The sequence below is a fragment of the Corvus kubaryi genome, unplaced genomic scaffold (assembly GCF_017639235.1).
Source record: "Corvus kubaryi isolate FWS band 111438036 unplaced genomic scaffold, C.kubaryi_AGA036_p1.0 130, whole genome shotgun sequence".
Classification (NCBI taxonomy): Eukaryota; Metazoa; Chordata; class Aves; order Passeriformes; family Corvidae; genus Corvus; species Corvus kubaryi.
Window position 1 is genome coordinate 440,306 of NW_024580665.1, and position 17,289 is coordinate 457,594.

Here is a 17,289-nt window from a genome sequence, read left to right on the forward strand (position 1 = left end):
AGTTTAAGCTGGATTTCATCTTCCAGTTGCCAAGGTTTATGAAAGAAACATGAAAATGAAGTGACTCACCTCACAATTAACAAGGAAAGAACCTGAAGCCTCAAATCAAAGCATCAGACAGCTACAATATTTAGCATTTAGAGTGCTCTTCCCACAGACTGATCCAGTGGCATTTTTCAGGTCTGTGTGCAAATTGCTACAGTATTTCAATGATATCTTTACAGAAGAATTTTCGATAGGTGATAAAGTTTGTATTTTAATTAAAGAAAGCAGAAGAGTTGAGGTCAGCAGAATGCTACTGCTTGATCTAATTTAACGTAATGCTGCCCTCAAAGCCCCCTTCATATACAGGTTGCACTGGCTTAGTGACAGTATTATTTCATATTGATTTTGTCAATATGAAATATTGACAAAATTGTCAACTTGCAACTTTTTCACTGACATTTTTATAACCCTTCAGATTGTATAGTACGCAAGGTGAGCAATCTGATTATCTGCTATTAATTCATACTGTTAAAAAATAGCTCACTGAAGCTATTTACCAGGTTTTCTGATACTCAAGAAAAGATCAATACACGCTAGTTTGTACATTCAGTCTTCTAGAGGATATTGAGATTGTTTAGGATGTATTTTCAGGTAAATAAAGTGACACATAGTAAAAAATTCTGAAAACCTCAGGATCTGCATCAGAAAATGGCTGCCTAGGGAAAACAAGTTACTGCTAAACAGTTTCCCATCTTTTTGGAACAGGAGGCGTTTTTAAATGTCCCATTTCATCAAACATTGGAAGGGATTTTAAATTTATAGCAAAGCCAGGCCACTTCTGTGTGGTGGAAGCAGTTTAACTGTATGTTTCCCATGAAAATTTGCAACATGACAATGAAAAAAAACCTGTGTATGTGAATAACCGAGATGCAGTAATTTTAAGAAGCCACAGATCCTGCAGTAGAAATCAGGTTTTGTATTGTTTCAGTTAAAAATGTTTCTCACTGCACTTACAGATACCTGTGCATTTCTGAAAAGCAAGAGGCAGAAGGCACAAAGACCTGCAAGGACAGTTGAGTACTGGGCTGAAAGCAGCAAACTAAATAATGAGATATTGTATCTGGTTTAGATATAATATTATGCTAAACTTCCAAGCATAATCTCTGTAACATTTCCATTTTAAAGCACAGATAAATTTACAATTGAGTCCACTACCCCAGACTTGACTAAAGGCACATCACTATGGCTTTGCACAATGCAGTAGATTAACAGGGGTCATCCTCTGCATTTTTTTGTTAAATTATAACTTATCATGTATTTATTCTTTGTTTCTATCTTGTTTCCCGGAAATGGATATGGGGGATTTTTGTTCCTTTTTTTTTTAATGGGTTGGGGGTTTTTTTTGGTCAAGCTAAATTAAGTATCATTTGCAAGGGGGGAAAAGAAGAGGCACCAGGACTGAGTCATTCAGTCATTCATACAAATAAGTTACTTGTGTACTCACAAGATCATAGGTGAAATATAAGATTTTTAATAATTAAAAAGTCCAGAACATCAGAGTATCCGAATCTCACTAATCTGAGAGTGAAAAAAGTCACTGTCATTAAACTAAGACAAAAAAAACACACCAAAAAACCCCTTGGCATTTCAAATACTATTCCAGAAAATTTGTGTCTTTTAAAATGTAATGTTCACTCAACAGTGAGTTTCAGCTAGAGCCATGTATCCCTTAGGAGTGGATTTAGTTTCTCAGCGGAAGTAATGATTAATTTTTTTTTCTTTTTAAAACTGCACTTGCATTCCCCCACACTTCACAGGCAGACATACATACTTACTTCATGTTTTATGGCAAAGGCCAAGACATTGGATGTTATGCATCAATACACAAGACATATGTATTTGGAATTTTTTTTTGTGGGATCCATTCTAAAATTAACTTCTAGTACTATCCAGACAAATTCCTCTCTGCATTTGAACTACTTCCAGAAAGCAGCAGCACTCCAATGACATCAACTTGTTTCTCTCCACCCATTCCCTGGGCAGCAGGGTATTTCCAGGCCCAACAAAAGGCATGGGGCTGGCTCCAGGAGGACTCACCTAGCTCACCCGCTGCATTCCGACCTCCGACTGCATACAAATGTCCTTTGAGGGCACTTAGGTGGAAGAAGGTCCGCTTCTCATTTAAAGATGCCACTTGCATCCACTTGTTGTAGCGAGGATCAAACCTGAAGACTGTGTCCACCGCTGTCTTTCCTTTTGTGTCATAATTGCTCTGGCCCCCGACCACGTAAAGGAAGTTCCCGATCACAGCAATGCCGTGCTGATACCTCGGTGCATCCATGGGAGCCAAGGATTTCCACTCGTGGGCCTTCTCATCATACATCCGTAACTCCTTGCTGACCACCAGCTGCTGCCTGAGCACTCCCCCCAGGGTCACCAGGTGCGTGCTGTCCGAGCGGATGGCCGTCCGCTCTGACTGCATCACCGGCTGCATGTATGGCATCATTTGGTAATTGCTGGCTTCCAGAAGCAAGTTGACACAGGTGTTGTCAGTTCTCATGAAGTCCACTGTCTGAACATAGTTAATAAGATCCTGGGGTGTCATCAGGGGAAACCTGATGTTCTTCATGAGCTTTGCAGCATACTCCATGCGAGGTTCCTCGTAGCGTAGCCAGCGACATGCCGCCTTGAAGAGTTCAAGTTCAGTGCAGTGCTTAAGGCTATTACTTGAAAGCACAAAGGCAAGACGTTCAAAGGGGAGTTTCACAAATTCACCAGTACTTAATAATGCGGGGAAGTTCTTCAGAATGAAATTATTAACATATTTATCCACTTCTGTGAGATTGTATGTGTTGGCAATTCGCCCAACCTCAACACAGTTTTCCAACGAAACCTATTAAGCAAACAGAAAAAGGAATCAAAACACTTTCTTAATTTGGTGTCTAAATGATAATGTAAAATTTAATGAATACTGTAGAATCAGCAATATTTCAGCATTTCGCAATGCTCAAGGTGATTTACACATAACCAAATATTCAATGAAGTATATATATTCATGACTGCAAAGGGAGACCCAATTTATTTCTTATTTTGAGGAAAGAAATGAGACAAGTAACAAGCAGATGGCATACATTATGTCAAATGCCTTATACAATGATGATGCATAACAATTATATAGCACTTCATCTTTGGAAAAACTCTGAAAATATCTTCGTAAGAAAGACATGTGGAAAATAAAGTTAAGGGAGAGGTGATCAGCCAAAGGTTACAGAGAGCAAAACAAAAGTCTCACCATTCGACATTTTCTGACATTATTAAAATTGTATTGGCATAATAAAACTGAAGAGAATGGCACACCTAACCCCTGCATGCCACGTATTTCAGACAACTTATATTTACAGTGTTCAATCTCATGAATACATTCCTTCAAAACAAAAATGGATCTTTAATAAATCAAAGCAGTGTTCTTACAGACTCTGTTCAAATTAGATACATGTCAAAAATAAGACAAAGGTAATGATTTTAGTTTATACATAATTTTTTTAAAAGAATGAACCTAGGAGGATTTCTCCTAAAAATACCCAGCTCATTAAATGCTTTAGCAGTATGGATCACACCCTAATTTAACTCAGTACTCGAGTGACTGTACCTCGGTAATCATCTGTTTTACACTGTAGCTGCATCTACCTTTTTATATCTTTGGCTCCTGAATTTCTGAGGTCATTTGGGATCCAAGGCACAAAGAGGCAGAAACATGGCAGGTATGGGGCATAACTTCTGGTGGGTTTTCAGTGAACCCAGGCAGTTCATTTCTGCAAGCTCTCTGGTACACGTGCACAGGAAGTCAATCAAATGCTTCTTGCTGAGAATTGTGGCTTTTTTGCATTCAAACCTTATTCCAATCCAAGCTCCATTTACACATGTTCTAGTCTCTGTGCATGTCAGCCCTACTCAGTGTCAACCATTTCCACAACTTTGTGATTCTCATTATATTTGTAATGCCAGAAGAATTGAAGCTTATGAATCTCATGGTTATTTCTAAAAGATTATAAAGATTGAGGACTATGACCCAACCGCAGCCTAAGAATTCAAAAACCTTCAAATGACCTTCTGATCATGACAGAGATTGGAAGATTTTAATACTGTATAACTCAATCTGATCATTGTCCTTTAATACCAGACAATTCAAATGTCTAATGAGTACAAGAAGAGGAGATTTTCTTAATTCACTAGAAACTGATCTAACTTGCCCTAGAGTTAAGATCTACAGTCATCCAGTCTTCATTCACACACCTTGAAATGCTTACTAATCCTGTAATCAGATCCTATCTATAACATAAATGTGCAGCAGACTGTCAGGAGTTCTATTATGAAAATATTTGTGCTTTATATACATGGAAATAATTTTTTGTATTATAAGACAGACCACATTGTTTATATCAAAATATAATCACGCCAACTAGCAACAGCCCATAAAACATTCTCTGACTGGTTTTGAGGGTCAGCATCAAACAGGTTGCCCACAGAAGCTGTGGCTGCTCCATTCCTGAAGTGTTCAAGGCCAGGCTGGGTGGGGTTCTGAGCAACCTGGTCTAGTGGAAGGCCCCTGTCCAGAGCAGGGGGGTTGGAACTGGATGATCTTTAAGGTCCCTTCAGACCCAGGCCATTCTATGATTCTAATTTCTGCACACTTCCTTTTAGGTATTTTAATTTACATAAATTAACTGCATAGTGGAAATAACTGCATGCCATAAATTAAGTAACTTAAATAGAACATTCTTACTTCTAAAATTTCTTTCAAGTTGCATTACAAAAATAAAGCAATGGAAAAATCACCCCATAACAAACAGCTGACTTGCAGTATACCACAAATCTTAACTCTTGCTATACAGTTACTGTATTTAAAAATTACTTGGCAATACATTTACTGGCACCAAACTAGAGAAATGCAGCACTTCCTCCACGTCAAAGTAAGCAGTCAGATATTATTATATACAAGAAAGGCACACTTGAACTTGAAAGATCAAAACAAAACCTGTACAGGTTCTGTACCATTGGCACATGTTCAGGATGCAATGAAGTATTTGGAGCTATTGCTGACTGGCTGCCACTTATCAAGTGCCCAGCGTGCATCAAATTATGTATTACCATAATTATGCTACACTGTAAATCTATGCCACTGGGCATATTCCTGGACTTCTTATGTTTGAGAAATTTATTGACACATTACACACTGTTAATGACTGATGAACATGGCATCAGCAGTTTCCAGTCAATCCCTGATTCTCAAAAAATTTACTTTATACTGCCTTTATTAATCCACTAGGACCGTACTGCACTCAGGGTTGTTTTTTTCATATATGATTGCAGGTACTTCTCATTATGCTTATGAAATTGTACACTATGTTTGGCTCACTATCAAATTCCACCACTCACCTCAAATCAGTGTGCCATATTAAATATTGTCTTAGAGGTTACTTTTCTTGCAAAATTACTATTACCCTCTTTACTGTGCTCTAAGATAATAATCAATGTACCAGGCTAAATCATATTGCAAAGACTTAACAGTCATAAAAATATATATTCTAGAGATTCTTAAATCATGAGCCAAAAAAAATCATTCAACAGAAAGAAATGCAATAGCTACTTCTACTTGAATATTCAAAACTGGACAGAGTTCAGTACAATAATGCTATTAAAATAAATACTTCAGTTACCCAAACATTGGGAGGTTTTGGTTTTTTTAGGAGTTTGACTCATGCTATAGTCCTGTGTGGAAGTCAGTCAATCAGGAGCTCTTCAACAAAGAGAAGGAACTGCTACTCTGGAAATCCCACTGAAGTAAACAGGAGGAATGGAAATACCAGGTGAAAATATAAGACTGACTGTATAGTGTATCCAGTAACTAGTAAAAATATTCACAAGGGAAGAGCTAAAAGCCATAAACATTCAAACAGCTAAGCAGCTGCACAAGGAGTTGAGAATTTTATTTAAATAAATCCTATTTTACATGGACTTTGACTACTGAGCAGAGTTGCTCGTTCACATTGCAATTGCTCATTACAAAGCATAAGTTGCAGAAAATACTAAAAAGCTTTTCAAAAAAGAAAGGTCAAGCACAGCACAGTGTTATGACAACCTGAAAAATCCAAACCAAAAGCCAAAGTACTTTCTTGAGAAAGCAGTTCACTTAATTCTTTGAAATTTTGAAGCAACCACTTCCCAAGCTCGCATAAAAACTTATTCACTATAAAATACTACAAAACTGGAGACAGCAAAATGATTGTAAGTATGAGAGCCTTGGAGAACAGATCAAGACCAGTAACATGCACAAAAAATCAGGCCCTCAAACCCAGTACCACAAAACAATCAGGTGTCTAACTTTGTTTTGTTTCAATGACTGTTAGACACTGAAGCACTTAATACAGTGTTTCAAAGGGTCAAAGTTAAAAGAGCAAACATACTCCTGAAACCCTCAATTTTCCTGTGGGCTCTCATACACAGAAGCCTGTAAGAAACAGCACAGAAATTTGACCAGCTCAGAAAACAGAATCCATTGTAACCCTGCAGTACAAAAGTCAAATTTCTGGTGGCTGTCAGAGCTGGTCTCAGGGTTAAATCCCACACTCCCATAAAACAGATTAACTTGCTCCATCCTCAGATAACCAAGTTTTTGACAAGACACGACTTCCAAGTATTAAGCCCTCCATATTTGACTATTTCCTAGTAGTTACAAAAGCGTAAAGCACAAAATTCTAGAAGGAATAAAATTTTTATGGAGGTACAGCCAAGACACTCATTTTCAATGTTTGGGAATGTTTTCTTTAATTACCATGTAACAACCCCTTCCCCTCTACCCTGTGATTTTCCTGAGTGCTATAATTCACTTGGATAAGTTTCTCATCTTTCTCCATTTTGTACACTGCTGCTACTTTTGCAAAATCAGTATTGTGTCTAGAACTCACTACTCTGAAAACACTTCCATGCCATTTTTATGAATTTTAGTTACATTATGGCTCATTTAGATGTGGACATGAGAGTAGTCCTAGACTATTGTACAGCTATAATTATTTTAAACCAATAGTAACAGTAAGACTGAAAACATCTTAGGAAGTATTCCATTGTTTCTCTGAGAATCTGTTTGGTTGCAGAGCAAAGATTATCAGAGCAATGGGCTACTTGACAGGAGGAGTGTAAATGCAGAGCAAATAAAAAACACTTTCAAGTCAGCTACAACAGATTCTATTCTTTGAAGGTCTCATTATTTTTGTTACACAAATTAAGCTGTTACCTTAAGCTTCAGTTTTTCTTTGTAAATATTTCCAGTATCCTCTTATCCTTAAGTAGACAATTACATTATGCCTTACATAAACTGAGTTCTATAATCTTTTAATAATGGACTCCCCAGACAATTTAAAGACAATTAAGCATTTGTCTCAGAATGGTTACATCAGCTCTCAAGCCAATTAACTTCAGTAGAAATAACCTCAATACTTGCTCAGAATATTCATTTAATTTACAGAAATGCTCCTTCGAAAAGAAGCTCATTTGCACACCAACTCTTGTTCCAACAAATTCAGAAGTAAGGTCATTCAAAAATTCTTTATATAAGGATGCTAAGAACATAACTAGACTAACAGCACAACCTCAATTTTGTACTTCCTCTAGAGCTATACCATGAATGAGATTACATCCCCTTAGACAACGGTCTAAATGAAAGTACTCCAGAAAAAAAAAAAAATCAATAAAATTAAGAGAATTAATAAAGCCTTCCTAATTCTTTGAAAATGCAGTATCAAACAAGATACTTCTTATTTGAACAAAAACAGTGACTGAGTCAACATCACAACTGAACATACTTTCAGAGAGTGAGCATTTTTAAACAGCAACACAATTTAATATGAAAAAAGTTCTTTCCTTAACAAAACAAAATAAACAAGCAGCTGCACTACCCAGAAAGGAGAAAGGGCAACACAGTGTCCCCAGCGCTCAGCTCCCATCAGAGGGAGCCCTTTTCAAATACCTGATTCAAAGCACCAAGACCTTTTTCCAAGCTGGTATTTATAGCAATGTCAAACTTGGAGAGGCATCATTTTGGAGGGTGAAAAACCACTGAGCAATATAAAATAGGTGGGGTAGGACTGAAGAGTATTAAGCTTAATGAAACATTATCACAACATTATCAGATGACTGGTCAGTTGGAAAAATTTCCAAATTAAAAGCAAAACAGGGCATTATCAAGCCTAAATGTCTCTTAACACCTCGTATGAAACAGATTGCTGTTATTACCAGCTTGGAGTCCTCTTGTTTGCATAAATCCTGGTACATATTTTCAGTTAGGGAGGTCATATTTCTAAGCCTGTACTCTGCAGAGCAACAGGAATACCTGCTTCTGTATTTCTCATTATAGAATCAAAAAGTTGAATTCCAAATAATACTTGTAATTCGTGTGGAACACACCAGTCTCCTGTTAAAGTCAGATTTCTAGTAAGGTATATAAGCAATTAACATCAACATTAGAAAACCCCTAGGAAACATTAAAAATAACTGCAGAGTGTCTCTCCAGGCAGAACTGCTTTGACAGCACAGCTCTTGCACCACTGCTGTTCTACAGCCCCACAGAGCAGGTGCTCCCCTTTTCTGGCAGGACAGGAGGGCAAGGAAGGGTACTGAAGGTCTGGGTATTGCTTATATACTGTGTTTAAGTCAGAAAACAGATAACTGCACCCCCATTCTGAAATGGAAGTGCTGTAACTATAGCAATAAAGTGAATGTAACTGAAGCACACCTAATGAATGCAGCAAGCGGATTAATGCTAAGAGTGAGTGCAGTCATGCAGGGAGACTGAAACATATCAGACATGTAAGTGAAGAATTTTGATGTGGTGAAACGCTTGTATCAAAGTCACACTGTACATAATACTCAGAAGAAAACCAAGTTTTTCAAGGAAACTACAAAGCAGATTTGCTCGCTCTGAATCCAAATCATGAATAATGGCAAGTTTTAGACATAACTGTGACTATTATGTAAGTGTAATTACAGAAAAAAACCAAAACTACATACCAAGGCCTTAAACATTGTAAATGGGAAACAAATAGTCTTACCCCAGAGATAAGAAATACTTTACAGAAGTCCAAAACAGGTAAAATCTGCAAAAAACTGGCAGCTTCCAGAGTATCCTGAAGGTTGTCCATGTTAAGGGAAAGTTTTGCAGTATAGATGAAATCAATGATCTTCTTTAGGCCTATTTTGTTCACACCATGAAGCTTAATGCACATTAAATCTTGTTCCTTCATTCCTCCTGAAACAGACATGCAGGTAAATGTATATGATAGTTTTGATGGGGTTGAAATTACTTCATAAATTTAGAGATAATTAAAATATCAATTTAAAATTTAATTTAAAAACCCCATATGCAACAGTACAGAAAGAGATGTTTAGTCGCCAGTGTTGTTTGCAATCATGGACTGATTCACACACAGCACTGAGCTTGTGTCTGAGTGCCTGAATGAGAGCAATTTGGAGACAGCAGTACATGGCTTTAATAAAAACACCACCTGTGAACATGGCCTTGAAGTAATCACTTGCAGAAGCCATCATTGCTCTGTGGACAGGAAACACCTCATCACCATCTCCAGGAACAAGCGTCACATCACAGAGCAAACCTTCCACTCGAAGTTGATCAAAACCCTGCAGGAAAAGCACAATGTAAAGCATCCCTTTGATTTGGAAGGAGAGTAGGAATCTCTTTTATTTCCCTTATGTAAACATTTATTTACTTTTATGTACATATGTACCGTAGGTCCAAAAAAGTGACAAAGAAATAATTCATCATCTTAAAACCATTATCTCTAATATAATCAATGATTATTATTCATTGAAAACAAGCAGAATAATCATTATTTTCCAGATACAGCTGATGAATGCAAAGTACACTGGGCCAAAAATTAAGTCCTTTTCAGGAAGGAGTTTCTTTTGTAAGCTTTCACAATAACAGTTGTTTCAGGTAGGGACTGCTATCTTTTTTGGACCTACCCCTTCTGGTCACATATGCATTCTAGATACAATTCTGTTCCATAGCAATTTAAGGGGTTTGCAACCTAACAGGCTGCAAAAGTCTGTGGCCTGAAAGGAAAGCTGTTACCTGGTTCTATGATTATCAAATTTGTTACCAAAGCTGACAGGCTAGAAACTCCAAAATAAGCTCCCACTATGCATCTGATCTCGTCTGAATTACTTATAACATCTAACTGTAATAAAAAATAAAGTCATCTACAGCAGCTTCCTAGAACAAGATTTCCTCCAAAGATGTACCCAGTTGTGGATACTAGAGGATGGATTAAATACACTCCTTCATTCAGTGTGGAACAGAAGCTCAAACATAAAACATTTTCCTTCAAACTCCTATTTTTCTAATATTAGCAAGAATGTAAATATTGTCTCTATAGGTGCTCTACCACACAGTAGTGCCATAGTCAGACCCAGCACAGGGCATTACAACAAACCTTGCAGGGCTCTGCCATCTTAGGGATATGTCTAATGTAATCACATGATGATATTTAAGTGAGCTTCTTTGATACAGCTGTCAGGTCAGAGTTTAAACATTGTTACCTATTAGAACTTGAGAGTGGACTGGGATATGACCCCAGGAAAAGGCCAGGGGTTTTTTTCCAAGCTGTTGCTAAAAGTTGAACCGCTACCTCACAGGAAAAGAAGTCCCAAGCAATGCTTACTTGTGGGCATTGACAGCACAAAAACATGAGGATTTTTGAGGCTTTATAGAAATTACTAGACTGATAAAATCTATTGAGTGGATGCATTGTTTAGAGCAGCCAAAATTCTCAGTACAGCTCAATACAGGCATGAGAATATTTAATTACCTGTAATACCACAGAACTGTGAGTATTGCTGGTGAAAAATCTTGTGGTTCCTGTCTTTGAAGACTGTAGATGGGCAGAGATGCCCATATCGCTGTTACCAAGAGATATTTTCATATGAGGATCCTCCTCTTCCACCAGAGATCTAAGAAAATTGGAACAGAGAAACCTTAAGACTGAACTCATTTTCATTCAGTGATCTTTTGTTCTAAATCCACAGTCTTCTGGGATGAAATGCAACAGCACAGAGGCTACAGGAAAAAAAATCACCAGGCAACAGAATCAGTCCTTAGTGGTTCCCTTCAGCTAATTCAAGAAGGTGAAGCCTTAACAGTCTCTAAAAAGGTGTAAGTACTTTTTGGCTACTAAGTTTTTCCTTTTCCTTCCATCCCTGACTCCCTGATTTAGACACTTGCACAGTGTGTTATTTCTACATTCCAGTATTATAGGATGCTTGTAGAGGTTTCATCTGGTTTCCAAAATCAAGCATCTTAGCTTTTCCATGCAAACTGGTGAAATATTGAAACTCTAAGCATAATATTAAAGAAAGTATTTTCATTCTTACAGCTTGCATTACCTCATTCATGCATGACTATTCATAATAGAAAAAATACATCATGGAGTTTCAAACTGCAGCTTTAACCTGCTTTTAGAAACACACAATTAGAATTCTTTTAGGACATGATATCCAGTATTTTGCTACTGTGCAGGGAAACACTTCATAATTTCAATTTAAGATTTGATTCCAAGCACTTACTCTCCAAATCTAGACAGGATGAGCTACTTTTAGGTAGAATTGTTAAAGAATTACTGCAGTATTATTAGCCTACTATTTTAATCTTGAGATGTAAATTAGGTTATATCTGAGAGCCTAAGTATGCTAACCTGTAATTATTATTACAATGTAAATAAAATTCATCTACAGAAATATTAACAACAACTAGTTTCCGTAATTTCGGGGATCTAATGTGCTACCTATGAGCCTGGATAGATATATAATGAACACATACACGGTTTTAATTAGCAAACATAAGCTGTCAATCCACAGAAGAGGGCATCTCCATTGTTAATAAAGACTCCATATATCAAAAAAGATTCATGGTCATTTGACGTAATTGCTGCAAATTTCAGATAAAAGAAGTTTTCCAGATTATTTAAACATGCAGGTTAAAACATTGGCCTCCAAGCTAGTTTCAGAAATTAGGTAACAAGAATGTGCTTAAATCCCCCTCCTTTTCCCCAGTTTTGATTATGATCACTATGTGAGGACAAATTTGGAATTTGTGGAAGAAAAATAATTTTTATAATTTCCTTTATTTAAATAATATTTACCCCCACCTTCTTCAGGTACAAAGACCATATAGAGCACTTTCTGAAACTCACATATTACCCTCATAGCATCGATGTGCCTTGTTCAAACCCATGAGTACAAAAGGTCAGCTACAAAAACATATTCAAAACAAATTCACCATTCAACAGTGTACAGGGGTTTGAAACAGTGAAATTTTATGCACACAGACATAACATTGTAGGAACAAGGGTACATCTAAATAGCTGTGACTTCTAATGTACTCAGCTGAATAAACTAATGTGGATGAACTGCAGCATGCAAGATTTGTGCTATTTTTGAAACACAGTTATCTATTTTATAAAACAAATCCAGAGTCATTTAAACAAAGTTTACAGGGTATACCTTAGAAAAGGGCTCTCCAGACTATCTCTGCATCCAACAAATACAACTATGCAACAGAGCAGCAAAGCAAGTTGCTAGCTCACGACCCAAAATATTTCTGTTCACTCTGTTCTAGGGTGTTTTGGGTTTGGTGCGTTTTGTTTGTTTTAGTTTTCATACAATCGCATGGAGGCAAGAGTCTTACATAATTTCAAAGGACATCCAGTCTCTAAATTTGTACATGTCTTTCTAAGAAGAAATATGAAATAATGTGGGTAGACTTGCAAGCGTGGGTGGGAAGAACAACAGATTCAACAAGCATGAATCTGACTCTCTGCTCTCAAAGCATCTTCCCAAAATGTCAGATCAGATAGATGTTACACGAAGGAGTATTTAAACTACTTTCTCTGAACTCAGAAGAAAACAGAAAATTAACACATCGTTTAAAATCATTACGAAAAGAAATAGACAAGTAAACCAACCTTCTTGGCTGTTTGGGGTGGGCTTTTTGCCATGTTTGCCACATTGCTACTTGATTTCCTGACAGACAGTGTAATTCATAAATTTTACAAATGAAGGCAAAGACCTTGACTATGATTCATTTATTCCAAGAACAGCTGGGATAATGGAAGCATTTTTCTGAACATTACACACAACTTCTGTGTCCTCTACAGGTTGTCCTCTATAGAACACAATACTTTGTTAAAACTGCTCAGTCAACAGAAAGGATATAATAAATTTTAAAATACTTGGCAATACCTAAAAGTACACATTCAACATGCCTGGTGTGGCTATAAACAGTTATTTCCTCTACCTGATTTTCAATATATAATGAGCAGTTCTCTATATCACACACATAAACTCAGAAGCTCACCACCTGAAGCTCTTCTACAGAAAAGATTTTCACTATTTCTCTTCCACATTTGCTGTTATGCATGGACAGAAACCTGCACATGTGACTACGGCATTAAAAACTGCAAATTCCACACTATAAAAATTCACCAGAATGTAACTGTTACAATTCTAGTCTTAAACATTAACTTGGTTGTGTATGATTCCATGTGAATAAAGACAAGCAGATTATATTAATCCTATATGGGTTTTGGCTTATATCTAAAAAACAATGACAAAAAAAAAAGTGATATGAGTTTTGTTTGTTTGTGGGGGCTTGGGGATTTTTGTTTCTTTCGTTCTTGTTAAACAGCACCTTTCTAATCTACAGCTTAACAGTTCTGGAGGGCTGAGCACCCTCTCCCTTCTGCAGAAGGTGACATTCAGGAGCTGGGTTTGGCAGAAGTTCCAAAGCAAGTCAGCAATAAGACCTGGCAATAAGGCACCTATCCCCTGAATTCCAGCCCTGTGACACTCACCAAGAGGGAAAGAGCACTCCTAGAGCGACCACAAATTATGCCTTTGTCACTGGCTTTGTAGCACTTCAGCATTTATCTTCACACAACAAAAACCTGTCTTTATAAGACAAAGTGAAACTGCAACAGTGCTTAAGCTCTGTGTTAACAGTAATACACACAGAGCAAAACCCAAGCATTGCATCATATACCCTGCAACAAAATTTTAAAGTATTCAGAATGTAGCTTCTGTTGCTGGGGCTGTAAAATTAAGCTTCAGAAATAACTCTGCCATTCACACCCAGAACAGACGGGAAATGCACTGAATGTCCAACTGAATTCCCAACAAAACCACAGTCAGTAGATCTGTCTTGTTTGGACACTTACCAAAGGCATTATTTACATTCATTAACATAGATCTACTAAGCACTATAATTAACTCAATAGTAATGAATGTAAACATATTGATTTTTCTACTTTAAGTACAGTGTATCACAATTAAGCATACTATCAAAGGAGAAAGTTAATTCACTTTCTAATTAATTCTATTGTTCTGATAAACAGAAATCATTGAACAAGAAGTGCAGCAGTACCATTTTTAACCAGACTTTTAGAAAGTTAGGAAACAAAAATTAAAAGAAGTTAAAACTACAGTAACATGTAGTGAGAATTCACAACAAGCTGCTCTAAATGTGGATGTTAAAACCACCTTCAACACACACTTGGTCTGGAGAGGATTGAACATCATAGTAGTAAGAACAAGAGAATGTTGGGAGTTGAATGTGAAATGAATATTAACACTGCAAGAGGAAGGCAGAGGAGCTGCCTGACTTTCTGCAACCTCTGGGAAGCAGCGGCCTGTAGTTCAGAAAAAGGTGCCAGAGGTTAATTAGTTGCTATCACAAAGTAGGTTCAATCAGAAATTTCTTTCTAACCGCATGTTGATTCTTTAACGTTTCATTTTTTCCTAGAGGCTGTAACGAAACATGCTCTTCTCATGACTCCAAGTTAATCCTCCAAGTGCTTCCAACTGGTATTTTTGTAGTGATGAAAATGGAGTGTGCATTATATGGATATTAATATGCTTTAACTTTCCAGCAAATACTGACAGATTTAACTGGCTGGAGTTACATCATGATTCACAGAGGCAAATTGCTTTCTAAACCACTTAGCAATTGTTAACCTGTTAAAACGGTTCAGAGGCATCCAGGCGACCCAAGATAAGCAAAGATCTGTGAAAACTGTGACAAATTTTATTCTCAACTAGAATATTCTAATTATGGAGTCGCCATTTTTTAGAGTTTAGTGGCACAAATGAAATAAACCAATATTCTGTTATGTTTTCTTCAGAAGTAGTTGAGTTCATTCTGATGCAACAGAAACAAGGCAACTAAGAGTATTATTAAGGATTTGTTCATTTCCATCAGTAATCCATTCATGTTTCTCAGACTATTGTAGGGACTCTTTGAAAACAAAGTAAGGACATCAGCCTACAGCTACAGATATTTTAGAATGCATGTTCTCCAATTTATTTAAAACCCAGTCTTTACATAACTCAGTAAAAGCTTTGCCAAAGCCATACTGGCCAGAGAGTGAGTTCGTAATTTGGTGAAGCTCAATAGCTCATTTTTGAAAGGACTATAACCTTATTTTCTCTGTCAAATTACTTCTCAATGAACCATGACCACAGGTGTTCTGGTCACTGGTAAAATGGCTTCTGATGCAATCACCCCTGGCATTTGCCAGGACACTGGTATTTATCAGGTAATAAGGACAGAGATTTCAATGTCAGATTATTCTTATTGCAAGCCAAATCTTTATGATTTTACAACCTATCAAAAAAAACCCTGGTTTTTTGTACAGGGCATGTACAGGGCTATCCTGTGCATGCACCTATGCATGCAATTCGCTAATGAACCTATTAATTAAAAGGCCACTAAATACAAAAAAACTCTCATTTACTATTAAAAATAGAACAATTTTTTACTTTATATGCTTAATCTGCCAAAAATTATTTTAGTAAGCTCAGTCTCAAAAAAAAAAAAAATTATTGACTATATTGCTATCTTCCCACTATGAACAGATGTTCCAACTTCATGAGTAATGAATTCAGGAATTTCCCAACAAAGTACCTGGCCACCTTGGAGCTCAGTAAGCAGAACTGATGTGGCAGCATTGTATTAAAGAAAATCTCATAATATGTTTTTAAGAAATCCAAATATTAATATAAAGTAGATGAAAAAAATATGCAATCATGGTATTTCACATTTCCATTCCATATCTCCTACTCATACAATTTCAGGAAATCCTTTACTCAGGTGAAGAAGTTACTTTTATACTTGTCCTTGCCTAAAATAGCATCTCTTCCTTTTACTACTATTTTTTATCAAGAATTTCTAATTTAATTCTTTTATGGTATCAGCAACCCAGTAAAACTAACCAGTTTTATCTTTGGCTGATGGTTTTTTATTGCAAAAAAGCTTCTATAGGAAACACAAATTCGTATTTTAAAATAGATCTACAATTCCAGCTACCAAAGAAAAGAAAGAGAAAAGTCATTTTTGTTGCAGTAGGTTGACAAAGCAAGTTAAGTCCTCTTCACAGACCAACCAGTAGGTTCAAACTTCAGTTCTTGCTTTGGGGCACACAGGTACTGACACCACTGCTGCTTAAGAGCCAAATGTAGGATAAACACAAGAACAACACTGGAAGGCAAGACCTAAATTGCTTTGCGTGGATCATCTCTGTGACACACACAGTGCATTAGGAGTGGGAATCATGCCTTTTTTTCCTTTATCACTATGACCAGTTGTCCTACGCTATCAGCTTCAGATGTCACTGTTTTTACTGGACAGTTTAAAGACCATATTTTTATTAGATGAACTTGAGGCTTCTGCCGAAACTAAAAACACTTTGTATTTGTCAGGCTACTGAATTTCTTTAAAATGCTATTTAATTCTGTTCACTTGAAAGGGGCCACCACAACCAGAAGTTTACAAACCTTCTGCCTCAAGTAAATTATCACTGCATTGTAACTACTGTGAATGCAATCTCCTAAAACAGCTGTGGCAGCTAGTGCCGAATACTGCTCATTTTGGGCAATGCTCTGATGTTTATATTTTGATACTTCATTTTTTACACCTGATCTTTTTCATACATTAGAAGGGCAGCAGTAACAGCAGAACATTTAAAAACATTTGTTTAGTAACTTCATACTGAGCTCTTCTAAATCTCTGCTCCAGGAGAAAGGCACAAAATAAAACATACTGTTACTTAAATTAAAAAGCAAAGAGATGCCACATTTTCCACCTTTCCTCCAAACTGAGGGTGTTCTGTAAAAGGAGAAAATAAAAACAGGCTCTATATAATAGACCAAAGCAGTGAGAAGTGGGTTTTTACTTTTACAAGG

The 17,289-nt window shown here is 36.8% G+C and overlaps 1 protein-coding gene across 11 annotated transcripts in view; it reads right to left on the reverse strand.

Annotated features, from left to right (window-relative positions):
* Nucleotides 1-17,289, reverse strand: part of KLHL13 (kelch like family member 13) — an 88,062-nt gene that overhangs the window by 13,244 nt on the left and 57,529 nt on the right. For 10 of the 11 annotated variants that reach the window (XM_042027636.1, XM_042027597.1, XM_042027609.1 and 7 more), the window contains 4 exons: nt 10,866-11,007; nt 9,543-9,675; nt 9,090-9,286; nt 2,083-2,878 (listed from right to left, as the gene is read on the reverse strand). In XM_042027636.1, the coding sequence (XP_041883570.1) occupies nt 2,083-2,878; nt 9,090-9,286; nt 9,543-9,675; nt 10,866-11,007 (1,268 nt within the window). Of the gene's footprint in view, nt 1-2,082; nt 2,879-9,089; nt 9,287-9,542; nt 9,676-10,865; nt 11,008-17,147; nt 17,171-17,289 lie in introns of those variants that run through there. The other variant, XM_042027632.1, reaches the window with a different exon arrangement.